Source organism: Alnus glutinosa, chromosome 1 (assembly GCF_958979055.1).
Source record: "Alnus glutinosa chromosome 1, dhAlnGlut1.1, whole genome shotgun sequence".
Lineage (NCBI taxonomy): Eukaryota > Viridiplantae > Streptophyta > Magnoliopsida > Fagales > Betulaceae > Alnus > Alnus glutinosa.
In genome coordinates, this window is record NC_084886.1 from 49,649,102 (window position 1) to 49,661,526 (window position 12,425).

A 12,425-nucleotide genomic window follows, 5' to 3' on the forward strand; every position below is an offset into this window, starting at 1 on the left:
AACAGAAACACAATCACTGCATGTCACTAACATTGGATGTTTTGGTAAAAATTGGCACCGCATCAGTTGGGTCACTTCGTTGAACATGATAAGCTATTTCTAAATATATGATGGCTTCCATTTCTAATTTTGATAAAAAAAAAAAAGACATCAACATGTTTCTCATTCAAATAGCCAACATATTGAGAACTGGAACTTTGCAATTGTTTGGGGATAGAATAATCGTGTTCAAAATTGCAGTCTTCCCATCTTTTTTTCTTTTTTTTTTTGGGGGTGTCTTTTCAACACTTAAAAGGAAATCAGATAAAAATAGGAAAAAGAAAACTACAAAGTAGCAGCATAAATGAACGAGGTCCAAAAGTGATAGTGAAAACCTGGTATTCCCCAGAGAATCTTGAAAGTTGGTTTCAAGTTGACTTCATCGAACTCCATGCATGCATTTTCGAAGGTTTCATTACTGTTAAAGAAACAAAGAACATGATCCCAAGAATTTAGGGCAGGCAACAAATAGTCTTTGTGGCCCATACCAATTATCAAGCATGACAGCAAGCCATAACTTAGCTTCAATTAACTTCAAAAATACTAAATTTCTTTTTCAAACTACACAACTTAAGCAACTGAAACATGACATTATCAACATGTCAGCCTCATCTTTATATGTAAACTAAATACCTGTATTTCAGGGTTTTGAGTTCGCCATGATGTGTTGTAGCTATTGTCAACAAAGCCCCACTTTCAGCAAAAGATTCCAGTAATGACATCCCCAGAGCTGCTCCTTCAAGGGGATTTGTTCCTGCACCAACCTAAAAAATACAAAAGGAATATAATCCATATACAGTCATCCTAAAAATAAGTTTGTTGTTCTTTTTTTTACCTTTTCCTCAAAATTAGTAATTTAGTTTCCATATTTTAACCAAGAACATTTAAAACTTACTTCATCTAGTAGCACCAATGACTGAATTGTTGAGTGTGATTGAATTTCCTGCAAGATATTACAAAGAAATTGCATGTGAACTTTACATATGAAAAATTAAATAATGTATAATATCAAAAATAAAAATCATTCATCACACAAGAAAGTATTTAACTCAAACCTAGTAAACAATCAAGAGTCTCTTGATTTAAACTGCTGTTCTAATTAAATGGCGATTGTATAGAAATGAATTCATTATCTAAAACCCTCATTGGTTACTGGGACTTATATATCCATTTATATAACAAACTTTGAAGAATTGATTGTTGGACTTACTAACTCTATGTTTGATTGAGCGAAAAGAACAAAGACAACCTAATATTTCAGTAAAAGGTTCAACTAGGTCTAGTCTATACTAAACAACACAACACGCCTTTTTCTTTATTAAGAGAAAACCGGTTAGCTACAAGGACTTCCTCAGCGCAGAAAAGCACAAATTCTGGTTTCTGGCACTGGCATACTGATTAATGTAACGAGCTCTGAATAGGAACAAAAATATAATAATCTTCAAGAATAACAGAGGCTTCTACTCTCCCAATTACATGCATGTCTGACTTACACAAATTTCCAGCATAAAGTATCGCTTACAAGAACAACTCTTAACAAGATACTGGGATGCATGTCTAGTAAAACACATGGAATTGACAATAATGCACAAGAAACCTTTCAACTTAGATACTGGTTATACAACTGTAAGGGAATGAAGTAAGGAACACCGTAATTGAGATAACATACAAGCATTTACATATATGAAAACCAACAAGCTAGATTCCCCATATATTATTTCCCATTGGAACAAGAAGACTTTCAAGTCAGCAAGAAGGATACATACAAAATAGCACGCTAGAAAGGTAAACATATTCAACCAATGAGTTCATGGCAATTGATTTTAGAATGTATACTTATCTTAGAATGTTCAAGAGACACAAGATGACAACTTCAAAATTCAAAATGATATGAACACACACACACACATATATAGAATCAGATTGAAAAGTCAATAATGGTGAAAAGAGGATACACACACACACACACACACACACACATATAGAATCAGATTGAAAAGTCAATAATGGTGAAAAGAGGATGTAATATGCTGACTTGTATTGAAAATGTAGTATGTATCTAAACTTAAGAAGTCTGTAAGCAGTTTATGATGCTCTAGCTGGTAATTTTTATCAAATCAGAACATTAATTCAATGAGCTGAGAAATGTTCTGGGAAATATATATTATCCTTACACTTATTCGTTTCAAGTGGCCAGAGAAGGTAGACAAAGACTGGGATAAGGACTGTTCATCCCCAATGTCAGCAAAAACAGCATCAAACCAAGGGATTTTTACAGATTCAGAAGCTAAAACATGAAGACCTGCAATACTAAAGAAATGATTATGATAGTGTGTTGTAGAATAAAGATCTTAAAATGACGAAGAAAAACACAGCATTTAGTGGAACATTTATTGCAAATCTTCAGCTCCACTCTAACTAAACCTATTTGGATTATTCATGAATCACATGGCTGGACTTATGATTGCACAAAGTTTCTAATCATCAACATCAGGAGAAAAACTAGTCAGAAAGTAAAGGGCAAACTTGGTATATATTGGCAGAAGTTGGCAGACTTCAGTTATTTGGGGGTGATGGTCGAAAAGTTGACAGATAATTGCATTTTGGGTTTCATATTAATTCATAAATAGTCTGTACCTTGCTGTGTGGCAAGTTTTTTGTATTTCCTATAAATATATCAAGCTTATCAAAAATGTCTAAGTATCAAGATAAAGACAAAATATACAAACAACATGGTATAATCTCTACATGATTGTGACTAGTGAGACCTGTAATTAAAATTACAGGGCAATTTAATAAGAACTACAAAAAGAAGTAGGAAAGAAACATTACACAAACCTGATTTAGCCATCATAGCTGCCAATCCAACAGTCTTTAAGCAAATGGTTTTGCCCCCGGTATTAGGGCCAGTTATAACCAAAACTCGAGTTTTATGGTCTATAAAAAAGTCTACTGGAACTGGATGAGCTTGTTGAAGTGCAGCAACCTGGCAAGCAGCAGTACATTTGCCTTGAAGGAACTGATTTTATTATAATTTTAGATGCATAATATATCAAATGAAACATTTATAGGCAACTAGTCTTATGATTTCCGAACCATATTATTAAAAGGTTACCTGCATTTCTAAGGATGAAAGATCTATATCTGTTTCTCCTTTTCGTGCCATAATCTCACCTTGCTGTTTTCTCCTGATTTCCTATGGGAAAGAACACAAAGTATTAGTGAGAACTTAAGATTATAATGACTAGTAACAACCACCTGAAAGGATTTTTCTTCAACTAAGTAAACATCACAGCATGTAAAAAAGAGAAAATCCTAACCTCAACTTGCAGTATCTAACATACTAATTCAGGAACCAACCCCCCCCCCCCCCCCCCCCCCCCCCCTTCCAAACAGGGAAAAAGAAAAGGAGAGTTGACAAAAAAAAAGAGGTCAGAAGCTTTTGGTTTCCTGCACAACTTACTGCAGTAGCATTAGTGACATCCTTCCTGGCCTTCTGCAAATTTTGCCTATGCTGCTGAAGCAATAAAGGATTATAAGCTTTTGGCATATACAATGCCCATTCCCTCTTAATGGGGTATGATGTCTTTGAAATTTTGTCCCCTGATAGGTACACGACAGAAGTAGAAGCGTCTTTGCCTTCCAGTAGAAATAAATCAGGACATGCGCCTCCAAATGAAAGACTGTAGGTTGCTCGAGCATTGACCTGAATGTTAAGACCACAAATTAAGCAACTAAGGAATAACTAACTAGAACAATCAGATGATGAAATATCTGCAAGGGCATCGTGAAAACAAAACTGCAACCAACAATATTATCAAATGTTTGGATGAGCATATTAAGAGGACTGTGGGATGGCTTAGACATGTGATCTTGAAGGGTCATGGCACATAGCTTGTGTGTACACCTCTATCTTTGAGGCACTATCCACACTTGACTTAACAAGACCCCAGCTCAAACTTTTTTAATTGGCTAAACTAGTAATCTTGTTTTGTTATTTATGTATCAAATGGCATTCAAAAAGCAAATGCTGGATAAAGCAGTGGAGCTGGTCACACCTAAGATACAGAGAGAACAGAGAGAGAAAGCAAGAGAGGGAGAGGGGAAGAAAAATGGTGACAGACACCTACCACATCCAGTCGGATTATACACTTCAATAACTTTTCAATGTCATCAAGATCCATTTGCATCTGTGCAGAGAAAATAGCAACATGAAAACATAAGGAGTGAAATTATTGTATGGCCAATGGAAAGAAATTTCATTGTGTGAAATAGCAACCTTTTCTGTTAACATTGAAAGCACGTCTGCCTCAGCCTTTGCCACAGATGCCCTTGCTTGCTGCAACTCATCATTTAAAGGGACGGCAGAGAGTGGCTCTACAATGCTTCCTATGCCTGAACCACTACAACAGTATATACCTCTCAGGAAAGGAATATAATGCATATAGATTATCACTAGTAAAGACAATCAGAGAGTGTTTACATGAGCAATGATTGTTGAGAGTTATACAACAAAATTTTATGGACCTGGATAACAGTAGACCCTTAAAACTTGTCAGTTGATCAGCCCCTGATTTTATACACCACCTGCCATCAATGTTACTCACTTCCTGAACCAGTAATATTCTAATTATCAGGGGGAAAAATCACGAAAACACAAAATAAATACTTTTTTTTATCTCATGCTTCTTACCAGAAATGGTGTTTCATTCTTTTCATTCCTAATTAGGCTGTCCATTAAATCATATATCTGAAAAGAGAAGGTAATAACATATTTTAAGATGAAATTGTTGATAATAACATAGAGCAATAGTAATTTTAAGCTCTTGCCCAGAAGTATACTCAATCCGTGTAACCCTCATATGCCAACTTAAACCCACGGAGAAGGTACTGCAACTCAAAATATAAGAAGGGAAGGTATATTAAAGTAGCATATAAAATATGGAGAGTACAAATCCATATTTAAAATATGAACTCTGGAAGCAAATAGAGAAGTGTTCCTCCAAGATATTTTGGCAGAAATAATTACACCCAAAAGGCTGCCCAAACTCAGTGGGCTAGTAGGCCTTGTCAACAATTTATATGCCCCATAGAGGGCCCAAAGGGCTGTCCAACCCTCAAGCAGGCTCCACATGCCCTGCAAAGAGCCCAAAAAGCCTGCAGAGTTCCAATGCGCTGCTTGACCCTTGGTTGGGCCCTCGAATGTCCTACCTATCCATAAACCCTAAAAGCCAAGAACATAAAGATGAATGACAGAACGGTTCCTGGCTTCACTACCATGAAAAACCTAAAACTCAACTTAAGCCTTAAAAAAAGGTAGTGTGAATTAAAAGTTTCAAGGAATCTCCATTGAAGAACTCAAGATAATTTTGCATACTGACCAGGGAGACATTGGGATATGTGGATCTTTCTTTTATGTTCATTGTCAAAATGCTTAAATATCTCTTCTAGGTCTGGATGATGACTGCAACAGACGACCTTTATTAAGCACCATTCTTAATAGCCCTCATCAAAAAATAGCTGACAACAACTAGAAGTTTCTATCTATCCAAGTTATCCAACCAACAACACCACTTGAAAATAGAATAAAAAATTGGATTTTACCTTTCTCTCGAGCATCCGCACCTGATCGCGTGATCGTCTCAGGGTTGAACTCTAAAACAGTGAACAAAAATTTGAGAAAGAAAATATTAAGATTGACAATATGCAAATAATTTGACTTATGAACCTGATTAACATTTCAACATGACAAATGACAAACAAAACCAAAAAATTATATTGCCAGTAGAAAAGCAGATATTATAAGTTCAAAAACTTTCCTCAGCAAAAATAACTGTTGCTGAAAAAAATATCTAGATGTCACAGAAACCATCTCAACTAGAGGAAATCAATAAAGTTCTTGGTGTCACAATATATGTATAACCACAAGGATGAAAATTCTCTGAGGTAACAATGAACAAACCGCAGAGTCTTTAACGGAGCCATCTTCATCTATAACTTGATGTATCAACTTAACTAATGATCGATTTATAACCAATCCCATTATCTGCATGCAATGTCCAGAAGAAGTAAGGGCATGCAAGAATTCAAAAAAATATGGAGCAGTAGGTTCTCAGATTCAATCTTAATGTTTTATATACCTCTTCTGTGAGAGGCATGAAATGTCCATACCAATCTGCGTCTTCCTTAATTGCAGCTTTTAGATTAAACTGCAAAGTCTCGGCTAGCTGTAGCAGAGCTGCAACAGCCATTGCCTCATTCCCATTGACCTGTAAACTTATCCGGGCTTGTTGGATAGCAGATTTCACCTTCAAGGAGAACATAGCAAACACTTACAGGGATGAATAATTAGAAGTGCAAACATTCACATAATTTTTTTAAGAGCAAGACAATGAATCTTCCATTTACAAATGTTGAAGAGTCAATTTCCAGAAGATAAGTAACACTACCACTGCTGAGAGAACAAGTATTACAATGATAAGTGATAAGCCAATTGCATAGTACCAATTGAGGTGTTTTAGTTCATGAAACTGTATGACACACAATAGAATTAAGACATCGGCGTTTCTTTGGCATTCCTTAGTGTCATTTTAATAACAAAAAATAAAACGAAAACATCCCAATACTAAACTCAGCAAAATATAAAACCAATTGACAGTTTCACAACAAATTACAATGATCCCAATTCTAGATAAGACCAAATAAGGCCGTGCACAAAGTGATTAAAGCCTGAAATTACATATATGACTGAATGCCACAATGAAATCCGTGGGTGCTCAGCGCCTTTGAGAACAACAATCATATATTGAATTATAAGAAAAGATAGAACCAAACAAGAAACAGTGCACTAACAAGAACTGCATCGATGGAGCTGAAGTCCAAGCTGCAACCACCGTGCTTGCGCATTTCCACGGCCGCATTGGTCTCCTCCAGAAGCCTCAGGCTCTCTTCGTATGTCTGATTCAGAGACCACAGCTGGGCCTAGCACAGGAAACAGTCGCAAGCACAAAGAAAAGCTGTCAAACAAAGCTATATTGACTGAACATTGAGAACGCAAGCTAAGCAGAGGGTCAAAGAGATACTTTTGTGGCTTCGCTGCCCAAGGAAGTGCCGGCAAAGGATGCCACGGCGTCGCAGAGACTGTCCCATTCGAGAACTCTGAGACTGTCGTAGTGAACCGAGGACATTTTGTTGTTGCAAATAGAAAGGTTTGCTGAGACTGAGGATTGTTTGAGGAAACATCGGTTTCTGAATCCAACGGGTTTGATAATGGTAATTGGGAAAACAGATATGGTGTTGGTAGTGGAATTGACGAAGAATGCGCAAGAATTCATTTCTCTCTCTCTCTCCGCGCTTTTGTTACTGTGACCGTTGGGACGAGGAAGAGGGAAAACTAGGCCTAGTAGCGGTGGTTGTGGTTGGATAGGAAGGGGGCCGCACGAGTGGCTTAACTGCACTGTCGTTTTACTCATATCAAGAGAATTAGCATTGACTTATTATATTCAGTGTTAATCGATCTTATATTTGAATGGTTGATTGAGTCGCACGTTACGTATGGATTTGAGACGTATGATCATGTACAAGTCGATAAAGAATAATAAAGCATTGGGCCGACCTCATTCGGGTACTCCTGAACTGGGGTTGGCTTAGGGGTAATGGGCTTATTTCTAAGTGATTTGGTGAAGGCAAGGGCATGATCTACATAGGTGTGACCCTAATGAGATAAGACTCATGTCCATTAATCTTTGTTTACCGGTTTTTTGACGTGCTCTAAGTGGAGTTAGGATTAGGCTAGGACTCGATCCGTTTTAAGGAAATATTTATAGACTTCTTTTGAGCCCGTCTAAATTCTTTTTGACCAGTGATCCAGTGAATAAAGTGAGATGAGGCTATGACTCAATTAATCTTGAAATAACATTTACAAATTTTGTGTTACGGTCCTATTTAGGCTCCTTATGACTAGCGTCCCAATGAATAAGGTGCTATTAAAGTTATCTCCATATACAAAGTTTCAACCTCTAATTGCCTCCTTATGCTTACATGACATTTACCGTGGCTTCCAATTCTACCGAATCATCTAGCAGATTTCCTTTTGAAAGTGGACATTTCACCATCCTTGCTGTGCCGTGAATGAATATCGGGTCTGTTTGGTAACTATCCTTCCCTTCCTTTATCTTATTTTCACTTCTCTTAAAAATTTTAAAATATTTCAATTTTTTTGTACTTTTTATATCGGATCAATTATTTAAAAAAATAAAACTTATTACAAAACAAAATTTTTTTAATTTTTTCATACAAATTCTTTCTACTTCATATCATAACAATAACTTTTTTATTTCTATTAAAAAAAAAAAATTAACCTCCTTATCAAACACCCGTTGTATTCACGTGGACAACAAGTAGCGGAATTTTTCTTGAGAAATGATCCTTACACTCATTTTTCACAACAGTCTTACAACAAGCTGACGTGGTTGGTAATATTTTATTATTTTTTTACAAAAAGAAAATAAAACAAAACAAAAAAAATAATAAAATATTACCAGCCATGTCAGCTTGTTGTAAGGCTGTTGTGAGAAATGAGTGTAAGAATCATTTCTCATTTTTATTTTTTTATTTTTTTTTACAAGCAAGGGACTTGCTCCATGCAATCATGATAAAATTTATTATTATTATTATTATTTATTCCTCTTTGAGATTATTAAACATCAATCCCAGATAGGATTTTTTTTTTTATTATTATTATTATTATTTTTTAATCTTCCAGCAATGTTCACTTGCGGCTGTCGGCACTTGGTTATATTTAAATTGACAAATAAATTAATTTGTACGAAGTCACCAAGAGATTGTAACTTGCCATTTGGCATTTCCTCCGATTGATGGAAATTTAATTTGGTATTATGTGAGACAGAGGTTTCAATGAGCTTTCAGATTCATGATATTATATATGTCAATTTAAATTTAACTTATTTAATTAAATAAGTTAAATTATTTAATTTTAATTTATTAAATTTATATTAAATTCATGCGTCATGTAAAAAATTATTTGTCATTATATCGCGTGTCAAATTCGGATCGTATCAAAGTATATATATGTCTTTAAGGGATAGCTCAATCGGTTAGGGACCACGCTTCATGAAGCAGAGATCACTAGTTTGAATCTTTTCTCCTTTTTTTGTGTGGACATATAAAAAAAAAAAAATTATATAAATCAAATTTAAAATTTGATTCATTTAATTAAACGCATAAGAATATTCAACCGTAACCTTTTAATTAGTATTAGTATTAAATTCATATTAAATTTGCAAATTATTTAAATAATTATCAGTTGTGGGATGTAATCAGTGCGGAAAGCATCCACCAAACCTATCTTTAGAATGAACAACATATACTGACAATGATATGTAGGGTGCTCGCCATGCTGCTGGACTAGACGTCTTGCTAAACTTTTGTCTTCTTTTTAACTACTTTTATTTTTTTTCCTTAAAACAAATTGTTTATTTTAGTTCCGATTATATATATCATCTTGTTTCAGCAGGAAAAGAAATAGAAATTAATGGGTGTGTTGGCATTCCCTTGCCTAATTTTAATTTCTCAAAAATATTTTAACTTTTTTTTTTTTTAATTTTTATATCACATTAATAATATTTTTATTGCTATTTAAATAAATAAATAAAAAATCCACTACAATAGGAATTAGAATTCTCTATAATTTCAAAAAATAAATAAATTAGATTATGTTTTTTACATCGAACGGCATGAAAAATGCTACATATTTAAAATATGACATACTATCAACTAAAAAAACAAATCATTCCAAAAGACTTTTTTTTTTTTACTATTAAAGAGATTTTTTTTAATTATTAAATCAAAATGTATTATTTTGCTCAAAGCTTTTATACGATATAAAGTGCAAGAGCCTAATAAAAACATATTATATTCTCATTGTTAACATGTAGCATTTTTCATGTCATTCAATGCATGAAACAACTTAAATTCACATAATTTAAGAGTCAACATTTTTAAATAAATACAACTTTTATATTTTTACTGTACAAATTATTTTTTCTTTATATCACATCAATTACTTGTTAATATTATTAAAAAAAAAAAAAACAGTTCTTATCATTTGACATTTGCGGCCGTCTGGCGGCTGTTCCTTTCAACTAAGACTAAGAGTGCCAAAAAGACAAAAAGGTTGATCCAAATTCTCAATCTTGTATGGTTGGAAACTGCATAGAAAATAATTAGCCGGTCCCCAGACAAGCTGAAAGAGAATCTCGGACCAGACACATTGTTCATTAGTTTAATTGGTGGGCCATACACTCTTGTTCCCATCCCCGCTAAAAATCTTCCCTAAAATCCCTTGGATGACTTTATGCACCGGGGATTCACACTTTATGCACCGGGCAAATTTCAGTTTTTGTTTCTGTTATGGAATGAATTAATATAGGGATAAATTAGAAGTAGTATTAGAGTATAATTATGTTATATAATGATAATTATCTATTTAAGTTAGTTTTTTAATTACTAGTAGCATTATAGTGTAAAAGTCATTTAATAGTAAATTTTTATTGTTTTTTTTAAGAGTTTATCTCTAAAATAGAGTATGAGTTATCTCCGAGTAGTTTATTTGTATTAGAAATTTATCTTTAAAGTAGAGGTAAGATTTAATCTCCTATTCTATTTCTCTATTCTTTCATTATAATTATCTTATTTATAGGCGTGAGTGATTAACAAAAATAGAGTAAATAATTAATCACACCATTCACATAACAGTTTCCTTTGAATTATCCTCTTTCTTTTTCTTTTTTTTTTTTTCTTTTTTTTTTTTTTCAGCCAGATGCATATGATTATCTTTCAACAGAAATGTTACACATAATTTAAAGTGCTTATTTTGTATGTGGCAATAAAAATAACAATTATATGTATTTTTATTTGTTATTTCATTTAATAATGATTTTAATTGCCATTTCAGGAAGCGAGCACTAAGAAGTACGTGTAGTACTCATCTTTCAAGTTCTCAAGAGATAGCTTAATCGGCTAGAGACCACACCTTATGAAGTGAAGGTCACTAGTTCGAATCTCTCTCCTCTCTCTTGTGTGGACATATAAGAAAAAAAAAAAAAAAAGATACTTATCTTTCAAAAGATGAATGATACATATACTCTCGAGTTCTCACTCATAACATAATAGTAAAAATCATTATTAGACCTTACATATAAGGAAACCCAATAATACTAAAAGGGATTTTGAGGACAATATTCTTAAACTCCATTTGTGATCGAATAAGGAAACCCAATAATCAAACCCAAATGAATGAGATGAGAGACTGTGAAGAATTAAGCTATAAAACAAAACCTAGCTAGATCTGACATGAAAGGAAGAGAATGCACTGGGCTTGCCATTAGTCCACTTGGAGATGGAAAAATCAATATATTCTCATGGATGAGGGCGCTTCTGGTGCCGTCTTTGAATATACGAAAATGAATATTAAGGGTCCAATTGGGTTTGCGATTTTAAAAAGTGCGATTTAAAATAACGATTTTAAAATGTGTGATTTGAAAAAAGTGATTTTTAAAAACGCAGTTAAGCGTTTGGCAAAATCGCAATTTAGCCTTTAAAATCGCGAATTTACCTTTAAAATTCTGCGTTTTCAAAAAAGCACCATCTTATCTGCGATTTGAAAAAGTATATTTTCTGCGTTTTCAAATCGCAATTTTTAAAAACGCAGTTCCCAAACGATCTATGTTCTGCGATTTAGTTTAAAATCGCACTTATTGTCTACGAAATCGCAATCTCAAACGCACCCTAAGTGATAAGGATGGAGCCATAAAGTATTTTTTGGAGGAGCCAAGCCGTCAATGCATAAATTACAAATGTATTAAAATAGTGGTAGGGGTCAAAGCATGAATAAAAAATATATATAAAGATTGAAGATGTCACCAACATTGGCATTTGAACTTTGTGCATTTTTTCTTTTGAAAAAGTCAAGTATTGTATTTAGCTTTCCCATCATCTACAAATAAATTTACATGATTATATTGGAGTCTTTAGAAAAGTAAGAAAAAATATTTGTAAGTTATCTTGCAATTAACGCACTCACATAAAGAACAATAAAATATAATAGTTTTTACATGTCAAATTCTCCAATTAATTGTTTAGACTTATAAGCTATAATAACAAATATTCTCAATATTTAATAACCATAATATCCTAATTACAATACCACTTATAGTAGGAATTGAGATTAGAAAACTAACCTAAAAAAGTATGACTTGCGTTGAGTGATTTTGTACCGCCTCTATGTTGTAAATTAATTATTGTCTGTATCGTAAAAAATAGATTAAATCGACGATTTTCAAAAGTTTATCTTTATACAGTGCACA

General features: G+C 33.6%; 1 protein-coding gene across 1 annotated transcript in view; it reads right to left on the minus strand.

Annotated features, from left to right (window-relative positions):
• Nucleotides 1-7,488, minus strand: part of LOC133861237 (uncharacterized) — an 11,327-nt gene extending 3,839 nt beyond the window's left edge. Inside the window, exons 1-16 of the mRNA XM_062296978.1 lie at nucleotides 7,122-7,488; nucleotides 6,892-7,020; nucleotides 6,180-6,347; nucleotides 6,002-6,085; nucleotides 5,644-5,694; nucleotides 4,733-4,789; nucleotides 4,567-4,649; nucleotides 4,319-4,442; nucleotides 4,170-4,229; nucleotides 3,503-3,745; nucleotides 3,155-3,235; nucleotides 2,878-3,025; nucleotides 2,214-2,341; nucleotides 935-982; nucleotides 673-803; nucleotides 329-457 (exon numbers count right to left, since the gene is read on the minus strand). Of these exons, the coding sequence (XP_062152962.1) occupies nucleotides 329-457; nucleotides 673-803; nucleotides 935-982; nucleotides 2,214-2,341; nucleotides 2,878-3,025; nucleotides 3,155-3,235; nucleotides 3,503-3,745; nucleotides 4,170-4,229; nucleotides 4,319-4,442; nucleotides 4,567-4,649; nucleotides 4,733-4,789; nucleotides 5,644-5,694; nucleotides 6,002-6,085; nucleotides 6,180-6,347; nucleotides 6,892-7,020; nucleotides 7,122-7,373 (1,916 nt within the window). The 5' untranslated portion in view covers nucleotides 7,374-7,488. The remainder of the gene's footprint in view (nucleotides 1-328; nucleotides 458-672; nucleotides 804-934; nucleotides 983-2,213; nucleotides 2,342-2,877; nucleotides 3,026-3,154; nucleotides 3,236-3,502; nucleotides 3,746-4,169; nucleotides 4,230-4,318; nucleotides 4,443-4,566; nucleotides 4,650-4,732; nucleotides 4,790-5,643; nucleotides 5,695-6,001; nucleotides 6,086-6,179; nucleotides 6,348-6,891; nucleotides 7,021-7,121) is intronic.
• Nucleotides 7,489-12,425: the final 4,937 nt, after the last annotated feature.